This window comes from Macaca fascicularis, chromosome 5, assembly GCF_037993035.2.
Source record: "Macaca fascicularis isolate 582-1 chromosome 5, T2T-MFA8v1.1".
In the NCBI taxonomy this organism is placed as follows: Eukaryota; Metazoa; Chordata; class Mammalia; order Primates; family Cercopithecidae; genus Macaca; species Macaca fascicularis.
Window position 1 is genome coordinate 48,425,633 of NC_088379.1, and position 18,588 is coordinate 48,444,220.

Consider the following 18,588-nt stretch of genomic DNA (forward strand, 5'->3'; position numbering starts at 1 on the left):
GGGTTCACAAGGCCCTGCTGCCTCAAGCTCCCGGAGTAGCTAGGAATACAGGCGTGAGCCCCTGCACCCAGCTAATTAAAAAAAAATTTTTTTATAAAGATGGGGGTCTCACTATGTTGCCCAGGCTGGTCTTGAACTACTGGGCTCAACTGATCCTCCCGCTTCGGCTTCCCAAATTGTTGAGATTAAAGGTTTGAGCCACTGTGCCTGGGTCTTCATTTTTGTTTTGTTTGGTTTTGAGACAGTTTCACTCTGGCTCCCAGGCTGGGAGTACAGTGGCGTGATCTCGGCTCACTGTGACCTCTGCCTCCTGGGCTCAAGTGATCTTCCTCCCTCAGCCTCTGGAGTAGCTGAGACCACAGGCATACATCACCACGCCTAGCCAATTTGTTGTATTTTTTATAGAGACAGGGTTTTACTGTTTTTCCCAGGCTGATCTCAAACTCCTGCGCTCAAGCAATCTGCCCCACTTGACCTCCCAAAGTGCTGGGATTATAGGCGTAGTGAGCCACTGCATCTGGCCTTCATTGTTTTAAATATAGAGTTGTATCCTACTGGGAGTACATGTTCTAGAATAAAGGATTTTATCTTGATTCAATTTGGCAGACCTTTGGTTACTATAGTTTGGACTTTTATTTTGAATTCCCAAATCTTATCAATCCCATTCATCTCTTAACAGATTTCAACTTTTCATTTTAGTGCTTCTTAAACAGATAGGCAGGCAATGTAATCCCCATGAGAGAGAATTACTTGTATCTGCTTTAGCAAATTAGTGTTTATATAGATTCTTAGCTGTGACATTACCTTCTCAATTGACATGGGAAATGAACATGGTTATTGAAATTAGACCTGATTTAAAGTGCTTTTTCTTTCCAAGAACTTTCAAACATGTTAAAATTATCTTGAAAGGCTAATAGTTAGAAAGTTGAGTATACATTTCCTATTTTTCTATATTAACAGCGACGGCTTTTAAGATGTATAAGTGGGTCAGGACTTTTTAAAAGTATTTTGTTGGCAGAAAGACCAGACCTCATTTTACTGTTTATAAATAACTGTGTTAAAAGTTATTTTGAGGCCGGATGCGTGGCTCATGCCAGTAATCCCAGCACTTTGGGAAGTTGAGGCAGGAGGGTTGCTTGAGCCCAGGAGTTTGAGACCAGCCAGGGCAAACTGTAGTGAGTCTCAACTATAGTGAGACCTCATCTCTACAAACAACCAAGTAGTGATGCATGCCTATAGTCCCTCCTACTTGGGAAGCTGAGGTAGGAGGATCACTTGAGCCTAGGAAGTGGAGATTGCAATAAGCCAAGACTGCACCACTGCACTGTAGCCTGGGTGACAGAGTGAGACCCTGTCTCAAAAAAATAAAAAATTTATATGTATATATAGTTATGGAAATAAGATATGAAAGAAGTTATTTTAACACTTCTTTAAGATATAGGCAGTGACTCATATTTCTTAATATGATTTTCATTTACAGGCATTATTACCAGAAGTCAAAATATGACTCAAATGTGAGTGGTCAATCATTTGTGACATCCTCAGCAGCAGACAACATAGAAATGCTTCCTCATTATGAGCCAATTCCATTCAGTTCTTCTATGAATGAATCTGCGCCCACTGGTATTTCTGATCATATTGTCCAAGGTAGAAACTTCTCTTGAAATGAATTTCAACATTTTATGGTCCAACGTATGTATAAACTTTATTTGATGACCTTTTCTGCTGGATATCACCTGTGTGTTCTACCATCAATCATCAACCTAACCTCAGCATGTTTGTTCATTTGTTTCTTCATTCATTCAACTTTTCTTGAGGACCAGTAGATGTTGAGGGCTCTGCTAGTCGTGGAAGAAGATGAATAACGCTTGGTTCTTGTGCCTGAAAAACTCTCAGTCTGTTAGAAGATACAGAAATACAAGGATAAATTACTAGTATGTCCCAGTAATTGAAAATACTAAGGCAAGCTTAGTGGAATAGTGAAGAAGAAATGATAAATCATGTCCAGGAAGTAGAGGCTCCAGGAACGATTTAAAAAGGTTACATTTGATAGGCTGGGTTTTAAAGGCTTTCAACTTTCTTGTCTATAATATAAGAAAGAGCTGTTGTCAAGTGAGAAAATCCATGTGAAAATGTTTTGTGAAGTTTGTAAATACTAGCTTTGAAGATCACACATATAAGTGCAACAACATCAATTTTGGATTAAGGCTTGGATTTGAATCGTGATTGACATTTGCTAGCTATGTGACCTTGTAAAACTACTACTACATTATAATAATATAGTAATATTATTATAACTACTTTATAATCCTTTCAGTTTCTTGATCAGTTGAATGGAGATGATAATAACCTCTCTTAATGAACTGTTGGAATTAAATGAAATAATCAGAGGCAATGCCTGGCAAATAATAGACTCAAAAAACATTAGTTTCTTTCCTTCAGTCTAGTCTGTAGTGTAAGATGAGGAATTAGAAACAGGAAATACAGGTCTATAATTCTTTATCTAAAATCCTGAAATTCAAAAAGGTTTAAGCCAAGTTTTCTTTTTTTTTTTCTTTGAGACAGAGTCTTGCCCCGTCGCCCAGTCTGGGCTGCAGTGGTGCGATCTTGGCTCACTGCAGCCTTCGTCCCCCGGCTTCATGCCATTCTCCTGCCTCTGCTTCCTGAGTAGCTGGGACTACAGGTGCCTGCCACCACGCTCGGCTAATTTTTTGTATTTTTGGTAGAGACGGGGTTTCACCGTGTTAGCCAGGATGGTCTTGGTCTCCCAACCTCGTGATCCACCCACCTTGGCCTCCCAAAGTACTGGGATTACAGGCGTGAGCCACCGCACCCAGCCTGTTTTTGTTTTTTAATAATTAAACTGATAATAAAATCTGACCTGAATTCATTTAGCAGAATACCGTGACCTAAATTCACATAAGTTATATAAATGTAGACTTTATTTACTTTGCCAGATAAGATTTTTCCATTAATGTGTTTGCTTACTCATTTCTGTCCTAAACCTCTGAATGGATGGATATTAAGTAATATAAGGGGTATTTACTATAGTATTTTTCTAAAATCTCAAACTGAATTGTGAAACATATCGGACCCCAAGGTTTGGATAAGGGATTATGGACCTTTGTAGAGTATACTCTTTAAATTTTAAAAGATTAGAGGGAAAGAAGTTAAAGGGAGGGGAGGGTATACAGTGGAAAGGGAGAAGTTGATTATACGTCAGAGAAGGTTCTAGAGAATGCAGAAGGGGTTCTAGGTAGGTCAGAATATAGAGTAGCCACTAGCCATATGTGGCTATTTAAATTAATTAAAAATAAATGAAATTTAAAGTTCAATTTCTCAATTGCTCTGGTAGCATTTCACTTGCTCAACAGTCGTATGTGCTAGTGGCTACCATGTTAGTGCCAATATAGAACATTTTCATCATTGCAGAAAGTTATGTTGGACAGCACTACTTCAGAGCAAAAGTCAGGGCAAAGGGGTGAGTATTACCCTTGTATTAAGGAAGAGACAGGAAAGAATGGAAGTTCAGATGATTAAAGAGTTTGGATGAAAGTTACTGAGAGCTTCTTAATCCTCAACTCTGATTTTTTATTTTTTTCTTTAATGGTTGGAAGCAAAGGCATCAAATTAGTCAGAAAAGGAAGGAAGGGAATGGGCAGATTAGGAGAGAATGGCTAAAGTCACTATCTTATCTCCAAAGGCAGCTGTCCTTGTTCCTCATTGTGTCTCATTTAACCAGTCTGAAGTTCAAATCCATTATTCTTGTACAATAGTCCCCCCTTATCCATGGGGGATAAGTTCGAAGACCCCTCAGGATGCCTGAAACCTCAGGTATTACCAAATCCTTTATGTTCTATGTTTTTTTTATCTAGATGGCTACCAAGTTACTAATAGGCAATGTAGTGTAGACAGTGTGGATATGCTGGACGAAGGGATGATTCAAGTCCTGGATGGACCAGAGTGGAACCTCACAAGATTTTATCACACTGCTCAGAACAGGGTGTAATTTAAAACTTATGAATTGTTTATTTCTGGAATGTTCCATTTAATATTTTCAGACTATGGTTGACTGCAGGTAACTGAAACCCTGGAAAGCAAAACCACAGATAAGGGGGCACTACTGTATTCTAGACATGCACTAACTCCTTGTAATGACTTGCATCCTTCCCACCATTTGCATTAGGAAATTCTGTTATATAGTTTCTTTTCCATACAAAAGCCAACAAACAAAAAGCCCTTTGGTATCTACCCACAGACTACTTAGCAAGGCCATGTCTTAATATTATTTTATGCCTTCCACAGCAGCCATCCATCCATCCACTGCTCTGTCTTCTGACCCACTTTTCTAGAGAAAATCAAAGTGGCTACTTTTTTACTGCTCTCCACATGGGCCAGCAGTGGCCTGCTTTTGCTTTGTCCCAGATGCTGTCCTCCCTTACCATGGCATCTTCTTTGGTTTAAGTCCTACTTTAGTTCTGCTTTTTTTTTTCCAGGAATTCAGAGAGTTATTAATCTTTTAAAATAGCAAGCACTTCTTCGTTGCTGTTAGGAGACTTAGAGTTTATTACAGTTACATTTAAATCAGTGCTACTTTACATTTTTCATTTTTTAGTCCTTCCAGTTCTTTATAACCTTCTCAAAATAGTAAATCATGTTCTCTCCACAATGTGGAAAATTCTCTTCTGTCTTCTTCTGTCTGATTTATATTTTCATTATTTGTTCCAGAATTTTATAACAGTAAAATATTTTTTATAAGAAAAAGTATTAGACCTGGAAGGAACTTCAGAGATCATCTACTCAAACTACCATATTAAACAATTGAGAAAACCAGGATTCAAAGAAGCTTAGTGATTTGCCCAAGGACATTTCCTAATTGTCAGCAGAGTGGGGTTAAGAACCCAAGGTTCCTGAAGTACCCACGATTTCCTTCAGAATTAATATAACATATATGGTGAAGGGAAATGAGTTCAGTAATTACTTATTACTGAATAAGTAATAAGTAATACTTATGCACTTATGCGAAGTGTTTTAATCCCAATATAAGGTTGCAATATTTTTCTTTACATTCTTTTTTTAGTAAGAAAAATTTAGTTTTGAACCATCATATAATAATACAAGAACTAATTAGGAGAAATTTAAATCATCTTTGCTTTATATCAGTACAGTATATATTTGTTTAGCAGAATAAAAGTTTATGGTTGAAAACGGCTGAGTGCAGTGGCTCATGCCTGTAATCCCAGCACTTTGGGAGGCCGAGGCAGGTGGATCCCCTGAGGTCAGAGTTCAAGACCAGCATGACCAATATGGCGAAACCCCGTCTCTACTAAAAATACAAAATTAGCTGGGCATTGTGGCACATGCCTGTAATCCCAGCTACTCAGGAGGCTCAGGCAGAAGAATCACTGGAACCTAGCAGGCGGAGGTTCTGGTGAGTCAAGATCGCGCCACTGCGCTCCAGCCTAGGCAACAGAGTGAGACTCTGTCTTAAAAAGAAAAAAAAGAAAGCTTATGGTTGAAAACATTATTTAATGTATAGTTATGTTGCTTAGAAAATTCTAATTATTCACTGGAATCTTACCTTTGAGTTCTAAAAAAGTATCACAAAAATTATTTTTTAAAAAATTAATATTAAAATTATATGCCCAATTTATATGTCTCATTGAAAACATCTTTGAAAAATAGTACTTTTGGTGTGGTATGTGGTATGTAAGACTTTGTAAGTTAAATAGTTGTTCACTGAATGTTAGCAGCTTTTTTTTTTAATGTTCATATGGCCTTTGTTGCTGTTTATAAACTTTACAAACTGTGTTCACTATTTGATCCTGTCAGCCAATATTAGGAGGAACCACTGCATTATATTTACATTTGACCCTATGATAATATGTAGTATTCACATTTTGACTCTCTGGGAGAAATAAAGAATAAATTTTAATTCCCAGGCCAAAATAACAGTTGATACTTTCTTCTGCATTAATGTTGCATCTTTTAGACCAGAATGAAAACAATACATATTCTGATTAAAGGCTATGTTTTATACTTTTCAAGTAATTATTTTCAACTTTTTTTTTTTTTTTTTGGAGACAGATTTTTGCTCTTGTTGCCCAGGCTGGAGTGCAATGCCGCGATCTCGGCTCACTGCAACCTCCTCGTCTCTGGTTCAAGTGGTTCTACTGCCTCACCCTCCTTAGTCTAGGATTACAGGCGTGTGCCATGACACCCAACTAATTTTGTGTTTTTAGTAGAGATGGGGTTTTTTTCGTTGGCCAGGCTGGTCTCGAACTCCTGATCTCAGGTGACCCGCCCGCCTCAGCCTCACAAAGTGCTGGGATTATAGGCGTGAGCCATTGTGCCTGGCCTGTTTTCAAGTATTTTTGTTTAAATTTCATAAAATGGTAAAATAAATGATTTTTGAAAATAGCTGGAGTTGTTTTCATAGAGTCTGTGGTTATAGGACTATTTAAGTATATATTGAGTAAAATCTGTACTATGTCAAGTGTTATTCAGTTGTCACTAGTAGAATATCTTTCTCTTTTAATTCTGTATACAGTATGACTAACTCCAGTTTAAAACACTGGTATTTTAATGAGTTTAAATTGTACGGTTATATATTATGATACCTATTTTTCTTCTGGCTGTGGTTTAGTTTTTAAAATCTTTGATGTCCATTTTAATTTTTAGAAATAAAAGCTTAAAAATATAGGCAGAAGTAGATTTCAGTTTGATAATTATCTTGGTGAAAGTATAGTACCTGTGAAATGGTGGTAATAATTTGATTCTTTATACTATTTTGATTGTAGGTAAGGAGCATTTGTAAAATTTAGTTGCTTTAGAGTTATACAAATCCTTTTATTACCATTTATTAACTGTTTGTTGTTTTAGGACCTGATCCCAACCTTGAAGAAAGTCCTAAAAGAAAAAATATTACATATGAGGAATTAAGGAATAAGAACAGAGAGTCATATGAAGTATCTTTAACACAAAAGACTGACCCCTCAGTCAGGCCTATGCATGAAAGAGTGCCAAAAAAAGAAGGTATGATAGTTTAGTCTGAATCACTTTACTGTTTAGGATTGGAAACTAAAACATTACTTTAAAACAGTACTATAAAAAATTAATTAATATGTGATTTAACTCTTCAAGCAGTTAACTAAAGTAAAATATTTTTAAAATAGTACTTTACAGTTATCTGTTCTTCCTCTTTTTTTTTTTTTTTTTTTTTTTTTTTTGGAGACGGAGTCTTGCTCTTGCTCTGTCCCCAGACTGGAGTGCAGTGGCACGATCTTGGCTCACTGCATCCTCTGCCTCCTGGGTTCAAATAATCCTCCTGCCTCAGCCTCCCAAATAGCTGGGACTACAGGCACCTGCCACCACGCCCAGCTAATTTTTTGTATTTTTAGTAGAGACAGGTTTTCACCATGTTGGCCAGGATGGTCTCGATCTTTTGACCTCATGATCCACCTGCCTCAACCTCTCAAAATGCTGGGATTACAGGCGTGAGCCACTGCACCTGCCAGTTCTTCCATTTTTAAGGTGTTCCAAAAGCCATTTTGTGTTAGAAAATACTGAAGTCAAGACCAGGCGCAGTGTCTCATGACTGAAATCCTAGCACTTTGGGAGGCCAAGTTAGGTGTATCACTTGAGGCCAGGAATTGGAGATCACCATGGCCAGCATGGTGGAAACGCTGTCTCTACTAAAAAAAAAAAAAAAAAAAAAATACAAAAAAAGGTATGGTGGTGCATGCCTGTAATCCTAGCTACTCGGGAGGCTGAGGCAGGAAAACTGCATGAACCCAGGAGGCAGAGGTTGCAGTGACTGACAGTACGCCACTGCGCTCCAACCTGGATGATGGAGAGAGGCTCTGTGTCCAAAAAAAAAGAAAATAATGAACTCCAAATAGTAAGACTTAAGACAGCAAGATTAGTTTTGTAACACAAGGTAGAGATTATACACTCATTTGACTGTTTTTCTCTTATAAAAAATCTCCTTGGAGATCTGATAGTCTTATTTTCCTAATGATACACCTATCACATAAGTTGCTGTAGTGACCTGAGGTTGGCATTGTGCTGTAATACCACTTGTGGCCTAACCACAGAATGATTGAGTAATGAGATTGATTTTCTTTGTACGTTTGGGTTTTTCTCTTGTTTATTTTTTTGTTCTGTGTTTTTTTGTTTGTTTGTTTTTTCTTTTTGAGATGGTTTTATTCTGTCACCCAGGCTGGAGTGCAGTGTTGTAATCATGGCTTACTGCAGCATTGACCTCCTGGGTTCAAGCAGTTCTCCTACCTCAGCTTCCCGAGTAGCTGGGACTACAGGTGTATGCCACCATCCCTGGCTGTTAAAATTTTTTTTTGGTACAGTGGGTTTTTACCTATGTTGCCAAGGCTGGTCTTAAACTCCTGGGCTCAAGTGAGTCCTTTCACCTTGACCTTCTAGGATGCTGAGATTATAGGTGGGAGCCACTGTGCCTGACCTTTCTGGTATATTTGTGAAATTGAAAGAGTTATATACTATATACACCAGCTTCTAAGGCATTTCTTAAAGAGGAAAAAAGCAAAAAAAACTACTTTGGAAAAATAATTGTGAATTTTTAAATGCTGATTTCTTTTAAGTCTCTTTGAAATAGCTATACATCAGCCAAAGTAAATTTTTTGATATAAGTTTACCTCTAAAGGAAGAGGGCATTTGAATAGGGTTTTGTAGCTATTTCAGTATAGGATTTTATGATTTTCTCTTAAGGAATTTCAGAGTATGTGTCATTGTTTCAAGGTTTTCTATTTACTACTTTTTTTTTTTTTTGAGATGGAGTCTGGCTCTGTCGCCCAGGCTGGAGTGCAGTGGCTGGATCTCAGCTCACTGCAAGCTCTGCCTCCTGGGTTTACGCCATTCTCCTGCCTCAGCCTCCGGAGTAGCTGGGACTACAGGCGCCCGCCACCTCGCCCAGCTAGTTTTTTTGTATTTTTTAGTAGAGACGGGGTTTCACCCTGTTAGCCAGTTTGGTCTCGATCTCCCGACCTTGTGATCCGCCTGTCTCGGCCTCCCAAAGTGCTGGGATTACAGGTTTGAGCCACCGCGCCCGGCTATTTACTACTTTAAAAATGGAAAGAATAGGTCTTTGGTACCTTCTTGAAGGTCATATGCCACAGATAATGCAAAAATACATGGAAGTCCTTCGTATTTGTTGTTATGATCATTTTTTAGAGCTAATTTTATTTTTAATCATTAGTGGTTGCTTCATTTGGAGTTCTGTTTTTATAACAATGGTAGATAATATCTGCATCATATTATTAATGTAAAAAAATCAACCTTTGAAATAAATTAGGGATCTACCATACTTTTGAATGTTTGTCATCAAACAACATTTAGCATAAACTATGCATCTAGTGGCCATTGCTCTGTAATAAGTAAAGACTCGTTAGTACTTTGTTCTGCTAATTAATTTGAGGATTTAGATTGTAAGCTCTGTGAGGGCAGAAAGTAATATTTTTCTTATTTTTGTAATCTTTTCTATTATTGTCTGCATAGCATAGTACCTTACACTGTATCAGAAATTGAGTATTTTGGTTTAGGCTTCTATAGTGATAGAGGTTAAGAAAGGAAATTTTGTAGACCTTTAGTATTTGCTGGATTTTGACATTTGTGATTTTTGACTGAAGTCTTCAAGTTCTGTTACATGACACAAGAATGTGAAATGATTTTTTTTTTTTTTTTTTGGTAAAAGGTTTTTTGTGTGCTTTATATAATTTAAAGAAAAGACTTGTTATGAAATAGTTTCAGTGATTTTCTAAAATATTATTGAAATTAGTACAGGGTAGATTCACAGGGTCAGAAAGTGTCACTTAAAGTTTTCACCTTTTGCTTATGTGGTTGATACTTATCTAATTAGAAATTAAGTCTCAGAAATTTTAAAAATTCAAGCACGTATTCTATTAACTGCCGGAGCAATGTCACCACACATCCTGTAGCTTCTAGAAAACCGTGTAACATATACTCGTGAGGGAATGAGAGCAAGGGGAAAAGGCAAAATGTGAAGGATAAGGATATATAATGTCAATATAATAATGAAATAATTTTGACTTCATGTATTCCCTGAAAAGAGTCCACACTGTGATAACTGCTGCTTTATATTGTTATGATTACTCATAGACAGAGGCTGTGTTGAAGAGGAGCAAAAAAGTAAAGGAGTAGAATAGACAGTGGAGCATGTTTCAAAATGTAAAATGTAGAGTACCTGTGAAATGTAGTAGTATTTTCTTCTTATAGTAGTATTTACAGCCCTGAGAGAGAAGATTGAATTAATTACAACTTGAACACTTGACAATTTCTACTGCTGTATTTTTTGTGAAAAACGAAAATTCAAATGTTTGTTTTATTATTTCCCACTAATTTTTTTTTTATATGACTTAATATGTGCCACACTTACTTAGGTAGTACAGTAAAGATGTAAAAGTACCCAGGCTTTGGATCTAAACAGACCTGTACTAAAATCTCAGTTCTTGTTAGGGCTTGTACCTTGGGCAAGTTACTAATCTGTTCTCTCACCATTAAAATGAGAATTGTGTTTAGAAGTTTGTTATGAGGACTAACTATTTATGTAAAATTCTAGATACAATGCATTTGTCCAACCCCAAGTTGACAAAAGTCTTGCCATTCCCTTTTTGTAATTATAATTTGACTCTCATGTGCTTTTATTCAAATGAGAGAGAAACATAACTTTTCATCATAGCAACAAACTTGAAATAATCTTTTACTTATTATTGCTTGGAATCATCAATTATTTGTGCTTTTTTCCTAGTCAAAGTAAACAAATATGGAGATACTTGGGATGAGTGAAAAATTACATCATTGGACCTACTGAAGGAGTTTCAACATCCCGCTTCATCTAGGTGGTCATGATTACCTGCATGCTTTGAGATCAGCAGCAGTCTTCATAAACACATTTAAAACAAGATCCTGGATTTTTGTGGTTTGACTTCTCTGGCGTGTTAAAAAAAAACGCAGATTTTTAGTGTTAATATTGTGTAAATGTCCTTACCTTGGGGATTCATTTGAATGATGGTATTATACCATGACTGTATACAGTTTGTGAAATTGTTGCAAGGGCAAAGACACTCATAAAACCAGCAAGAGATTACAGTGCTCTAGAATCAGCATATATGAAAATAAATGATATCTGCATGTTGAATTGGGGTGGGTGGGGGGAGCAAGCATAATTTTTAAGTGTGAAGCTTTACATTAAGAAATTATTAAAAAGCTTTTTTCCTCCGGTATTTGCTGTATTATCTTAATGTTTATGCAAATAAAATGTAAAGGAACATGCAGCAGCCCTCATCTTCCTTGATTTTATGGTTTTATTGTTTGTAATTTATTGATTTATTTTTAAGCTAGTTATAATCATGTAGGTAAAGGAAATAAAGTCATCTATAATATTTAATAATATATGGCTGGAGGCAGTGGGCAGTGGTTGATGCCTGTAATCCCAGCACTTTGGGAGGCTGAAGTGGGAGGATTGCTTGAGTCCAGGAGTTTGAGACCAACCTGGGCAACAAAGTGAGACCCCATCTTTACAAAAAAATAAAAATTAGCTGGCGATAGTGTTGTGTGCTTGTAGTCCTAGTTACTTGAGAGACTGAGTTGGGAGGATCAGTTGAACCCAGTGGTTCTAGGTTGCAGTGAGCTGTGATCACACCACTGCACTCCAGCCTGTGCAACTGAGTGAGACCCTGTGTCTAAAAAAAGTAAAAATATAATGAATATGATTTATGTAGATAAATTGAGTAATAAGGAATTGCCTTACAAAAGCAAGTTGTCATTTTTAAAGAATTTATAAATTCTAAAACAATAAAAATTTGGTATACATAACCGAGACTAAGATGTTAAAAAGAAAAAAAATTGGTATACAATGACCCTTTGTATCTGTGGGTTCCATATCTGCAGATTCAATCAACTGCAGATTGAAAATATTTGAGGGAGAGAAATGGGTGGTTGTGTCTGTACTGAACTCTTGTTATTTCCAAACAATACATTGTAATAACTATTTACATAGCATTATTACAAGTAATCTATAAATGACTTCAAGTATACAGGAGGATGTACATAGGTTATATGTAAATACTACACTACTTTATAGTGGACATTAGGAACCTGGACCAATAGACCCCCACCTAGTCACATTTTAGAAAGAACACGTGGGATGGAAGATACCACAGCCATCTTTCAGTCTATCATTTGGCCGCTGTAATTCACATCCCTCTCCCGAGGACCTCCATTTCCTATGCCATTACAACAGCTCAAAGTCTAGGAGCTGATCATCTAATCGGGGTAAGGTATAGATGAGGCTCCTTGGGTAAAGCTTCATAAATAAAAGCGTCATGAATACCATTTCTGTCAATCTGAGGGCCTGAACTTAAGAAGTTATCTGCTTTGTTCACCTGTTAGGCATAACATCACTACTCTGGAGATTCCTGTTCAAAAAGAAAAAAGGAAAGGCTTGGCTTGCAATTCTGAAGTCTAGCCAGCCTAATGTGGCCATTCTTTGGGATCTAGGTGTATTCCCTGGTGGTGGTTCCCTGGGGCTTTTGACCCTGCCCTCTGATTTTTCCTTTTCTATTGAGGCACTTGTGTTTGCAGCTGAGTAGGTTTTGTTGTTGTTTGTTTTGTAAAGCCTACTCCCTCACAGAATTTGGAGGTCCATAGGCCTATTTTTACTACTACCCTTGTCCAAGCTGACATATTTCTTTTTCCTGTGTATTTCTCATGTATAAATTTATAATCTATTACACAAGAGCCACTCATAAAGTCTACTGGAAATAGTCCTTTTTCTATGTTGGGCTCCCTGTGAGGCTGATGAACAACATCCTTGAGATTCTAAGCCTTGGACAGGGTCTAAAAGGCATGCTGGTAAGGCACGTGGGCCATTTACATGTCTGAAATGTCTTAAGATGGCACTGTCATCTTCCTGAGGTCTTGAGCAAAGGATCTTATTGCCCCACTTTGGATTAGGTCTTTGTCTGAGAGCCATTGAAAGGGCTATTCTGAGCCTTAATATTTCTTCCAAATTCCATTTGGGAGTGGAATAATTTGTTCTTTATACCTCTTCCTCATTTTATTTTGGATAAGTAGAAAAATCCAAATGGACCCAGATTCAACACTGCCAGGAAATCTTAGCTAGATCATTAGGCACATTTTCTATTTTTGGTGATACCACAGGTAACAGTTTTGCTAAGCTTTACTGCTTAAAAAGGGTCTCTTAGCTTTCAATAACATTTTCCTCCCTCTGACATCCTCCTTGGAAGCCCTTTGGGCTTCTGCTAACGCCCTCCTTGAGGCCCTTTAGGATTTCACTAGCAGTCTCCTCATGATCCTGGCAGCATCCATCTGCTACTTGGTCCCAAAGTGAATGCCATATTTCTTAGGTTCTTGTTATGGCAGAACCTCACTTCCAGGTACAAAATTTCTATTTTAAAATGTATTATTTTGGGGGGTACACAGGAATATATATTTATGGGTTACATGAAATATTTTGATACAGGCATCATGCAATGCGTAATCACATCAGGGTAAATGAGATATCCATCCCCTCAAGCATTTATCCTTCATGTAACAAACGATCCAGTTATACTCTTTTAGTTTTTTTAAAATGTATAATTATTTTTGACTATAGTCACTCTGTTGTGCTAGCAAATACTAGATCTTACTCTTTTTTTGTACCCATTAACCATACACCCGCTGCACCCACTACCCTTCCCAGCCTCTGGTAACCATCCTACTGTCTATTGCCATGACTTCAATTATTTTAAATTTTAGCTCCCATAAATAAATGAGAATGTGAAGATTGTCTTTCAGTGCCTGGCTTATTTAACGTAATGATTAAGTTCCATGCATGTTGTTGCAAGTGACAGAATCTCATCCTTTTTTATGACTGAATAGTACCCCGTTGAGTACATGTACCACATTTTCTTCATCCGTTCATCTGCTGTGGGACACTTAGGTTGTTTCCAAATCTTGGCTATTGTGAATAGTGTTGCAGTAAACATGAGAGTGCATACTGATTTCCTTTCTTTTGGGTATATACCTAGCAGTGGGATTGCTGGATTATATGATAGCCCTTTTTTTTTTTTTTTTTTTTTTAGTTTTTCGAGGAATCTCCAAACTGTTCTCCATCATAGTTGTAATAATTTGCATTCCTACTAACAGTGTATGAAGATTCCCTTTTCTCCACGTCCTCACCAGCATTTCTTATTGCCTGTCTTTTGGATAAAAGCCATTTTAACTGACATGAGATGACATCTCATAATAGTTCTGATTTACATTTCTCTGATAATAATGTTGAGCACTTTTTCATATACCTATTTGCCATTTGTATGTCTTCTTTTGAGAAATGTCTATTCAGAGCTTTTGCCCATTTATTATAATATTATTTTCTTCTTTTTTTCTTCTTTTTATTGAAACAGGGTCTTGCGATGTTGCCCAGGCTGGTCTCAAACTCCTAAGCTCAAGTGATCTGGCCACCTTGGCCTCCTAAAATGCTTGGATTACAGATGCGGGCCACTGCACCTGGCCTATTATTTTAAATCTCAGCATCCACCAGAGGATGCCTATTTTTAAAAATTGGATTATTAGATTTTTTTCTATTGAGTTGTTTGAGTTCCTTTTATGTTCTGATTATTAATGCCTTGTCAGATGGATAGTTTGCAAATATTATCTCCCATTCTATGGGTTGTCTTTTCACTTTGTAGATTATTTTCTTTGCTATGGAGAAGCTTTTAACTTGATGCGATACCATTTGTCCATTTTTTTGTTGGTTGCCTGTGCCTATGGGATATTACTCAAGAAATCTTTACACAGTCCAATGTCCCAGAGTGTTTCTTCAATGTTTTAGTAGTTTCATAGTCTGAGATCTTAGAATTACTCTTTAATTCATATTGATTTGACTTCTGTATATGGTAAGAGATGGGTCTAGTGTCATTCTTCTGCATATGGATATCCAGTTTTCCAAGCACCATTTGTTGAAGAGACTGTCCTTTCCCCATTATATTCTTGGCACGTTCATTGAAAATTGAGTGGACTGTAGATGTATGCATTTGTTTTGGGGTTATCTGTTATGTTCCACTGGTGTATGTGTCTGTTTTTATGCCAGTACTATGCTGTTTTGGTTACTATATAGCTCTGTAGTATAACTTGAAGTCAGCCAATATGATTCTTCCAGTATTTTTTCTTTTTTTTTTTCCTTAGGCTAGCTTTGGCTATTCTGGGTCTTTTGTGGTTCTATATAAGCTTTAGGATTTTTATTTTCTATTTCTGTGAAGAATGTCACTGGTATTTTGATAGAGATTGCATTGAATCTGTAGATTGCTTTGGAGAGTATGGATATTTTAACAATGTTGATTTGTCTAATCCATGAACATGGAATATTTATATTTTTGTGTTGTCCTCTTCACTTTACTTTTTTTCCTTTTGTTTTTGAGACAGAGTCTTGCTCTGTCTCCCAGGCTGGAGTGCAGTGGCATGGTCTTGGCCCATTGCAACCTCCACCTCCCAGGTTCAAGTGATTCTCGTGCCTCAGCCACTTGAGTAGCTGGAATTACAGGTGTGTGTCACCAAGCCTGGCTAATGTTTGTATTTTTAGTAGAGACAAGGTTTCACCATATTGGCCAGGCTGGTCTTGAAGTCCTGCTTAAGTGATCTACCCGACTCGGCCTCCCAAAGTGCTGGGATTACAGGCATGAACCACCACACTGAGCCCTCTTCAGTTTCTTGAATTAATGTTTTCGTTGTAGAGATCTGTCGCTTTTTTTTTTCTTTTGAGACAGCATTTCACTCTGTCATCCTGGCTGGAGTGCAGTGGCACAATCATAGTGCCCTGCAGCCTTGAACTCCAAGGCTGAAGTGATCCTCTCACCTCAGCTTCCTGAGTAGCTAGAACTACAGGTGCACACGACCATGCCCAGCTAATTTTTATTTTATTTTTTGTATTTATTTATTTATTGAGAGACGGAGTCTCACTCTGTTGCCAGGCTGGAGAGAAGTGTGATCTCGGCTCACTGCAACCTCTGTCTCCTGGGTTCAAGTGGTTCTCCTGCCTCAGCCTCCTGAGTAGCTGGCACTACAGGTACATGCCACCAAGCCTGGCTAATTTTTTTTTTTTTGTATTGTAGTAGAGAGGGGGTTTCACCATGTTGGCCAGGATGGTCTTGATCTCCTGACTTCATGATCTGCCTGCCTTGGCCTCCCAAAGTGTTGGGATTACAGGTGTGAGCCACCACGCCTGGCTGCCCAGCTAATTTTTAAATTTTTTGCAGAGACAGGTTCTCACCATGTCGTCCAGGCTGGTCTCAAACTCCTGGCCTCAAGCAGTCCTCCTGCTTCCGTCTCCCAAAATGCTGGGATTACAGACGTGAGCCACCAAGCCTGACCATCTTTCACGTTTTTGGTTAGTTCTTAGGTATTTTGTTCTCTTTGTAGCTATTGTAAGTGGGATTACTTTCTTGATTTCTTTTTCAGATTGTTCTCTGTCAGGACATAGAAATGATACTGATTTTTGTATGTTGATTTCATATCGTACAACTTTACTGAATTCGTTTATCAACTCTAATAGTTTTTTGGTTGAGTCTCTCAATTTTTCCAAATATAAGATCATATCATCTGCAAACGAGGACAATTTGACTCCTTCTTTTCCAATTTGTATACTGTTTCTTTCTCTTGTCCAATTGCTGTAGTAAAGACTTCCAGTATAACAGTGAGTAAAAGTGATACAAGTAGACATCCTTGTCATGTTCCAGATCTTAGAGGAAAGGTTTTCAGCTTTCCCCTTTCTGTATGATACTATTTGTCTGTTGTATATTATATGGCTTTTATTATGTGGAGGTACGTTCCTTCTACACCCAGTTTTTTGAGGATTTTTGTCATGAAGGGGATGCTGAATTTTGACAAATGCTTTTTCAGCATCAGTTGAAATGATCATAAGGTTTTTGTCCTTCATTCTGTTGTTACGATGTATCACATTGATTGATTTGCATATGTTGAACTATCCTTGCATCCCTGGGATAAATCCCATTTGGTCATAATGATCTTTTTAATGTGTTGTTGAATTTGGTTTGCTAGTATTTTGTTGAGGATTTTTTCATCAATATTTGTCAGCAATATTTGCATGTAGTTCTTTTGATGTGTGTTTGTCTGTGTTTGGTATCATGGCAATACTGGCATCATAGAATGAGTTTGGAAGTATTTCCTCCTCCTCTATTTTTTGGAATATTTTGAGTAGGATGGGTATTAGTTCTTCTTTAAATGTTTGGCAGAATCCCTCAGATGTTGTCCTGTTCCACCTGACCTGCTGTTTGGGGCTGAGAGGGGAAGCCAGTGGAATAAATGTATTTCTATCTGGGAAAAAAAAAAAAAAAAAAAGTTTGTCAAAATTCAGCAGTGAAGTCCCTGGGTCTTGGGCTTTTCTTTGCTTGGAGGTTTTTATCACAGCTTCAATCTCGTTGCTTGTTATCACTCTGTTCAGGTCTTGGATTTCTTCATGGTTCAATCTTGGTAGTTGTGTATCTGTGTAGGAATTTATCCATTTCCTCTAGATTTTCCAATTTATTGGCATATAGTTGCTCATAGTAGCCACTCATTATCATTTGAATTTCTGCAGTATTAGTTGTAATGTCTCCTTTTTCATCTCTGATTTTATTTGAGTCTTCTCTCTTTTTTTCTTAGTCTGGCTAAAGGTGTGTCCATTTTATTTATCTTTTCAACAAAATCTTTTTGTTTCATTGATCTTTTATATTGTTTTCTTTGTTTCAATTTCATTTATCTCTGTTTCTGCTGTGATCCTTATTATTTCTTCTACTAATTTTGGGTTTGGTTTTCTCTTGCTTTTCTAGTTCTTTAAGATGAATCATTAGGTTATTATTATTATATATAAGTGTAGTTTACATATCACAGTTCCAGTACTGGGTGCATATTTTATTTATATACATATATAATTTTTTTTAATTTAGCCACTTATAGCTAAAACCTTCCCTCTTAGTGCTGCTTTTGCTGTATTTCATAGTTTCGGTGTGTTGTTTATCCATTGTCATTTGTTTCAAGAAATTTTTCAATTTCCTTCTTGATTCCTTAATTGATCCACTGATTCAGGAGCATATTGTTTAATTTTTATGTGTTTATATAGTTTGCAAAATTTCTCATTATTGATTTCTAGTTTTATTCCATTGTGGTGACAGAAGATGCTTGATATTATTTCAATTTTTAAAAAATGTTTTATGACTTATTTTGTGACCTAACATATGGTCTATGCTTGAGAATGATCCATGTGCTGAGAAAAAGAATGTGTATTTTTCAGCCGTTGGATGAAACAGCCTGTAAATATGTATTTGTTCCATTTGTTCTATAGTGCAGATTAAATCTGATGTTTCTTTGTTGATTTTCTGTCTGGAAGATCTCTCTAATCCTGAAAGTAGGGTATTGAAGTCTCCAGCTATTATGCTATTATAGTCTATCTCTTTCGTTTTAATAATATATGCTTTATATATCTGGGTGCTCCAGCATTGGTTGCATGTATATTTACAATTACTACATCCTCTTGCTGAATTG

General features: G+C 37.0%; 1 protein-coding gene across 8 annotated transcripts in view; it reads left to right on the top strand.

Annotated features, from left to right (window-relative positions):
• The window catches only part of OCIAD1 (OCIA domain containing 1), a 29,808-nt gene extending 18,484 nt beyond the window's left edge, over positions 1 to 11,324 (top strand). For 4 of the 8 annotated variants that reach the window (XM_005554876.5, XM_074039763.1, XM_005554874.4 and 1 more), the window contains 3 exons: positions 1,481 to 1,647; positions 6,883 to 7,035; positions 10,799 to 11,324. In XM_005554876.5, the coding sequence (XP_005554933.2) occupies positions 1,481 to 1,647; positions 6,883 to 7,035; positions 10,799 to 10,836 (358 nt within the window). In that variant the 3' untranslated portion in view covers positions 10,837 to 11,324. Of the gene's footprint in view, positions 1 to 1,480; positions 1,693 to 6,882; positions 7,036 to 10,798 lie in introns of all 8 variants that reach the window. The other 4 variants (XM_005554879.5, XM_074039766.1, XM_074039762.1 and 1 more) reach the window with 2 other exon arrangements.
• Positions 11,325 to 18,588: the final 7,264 nt, after the last annotated feature.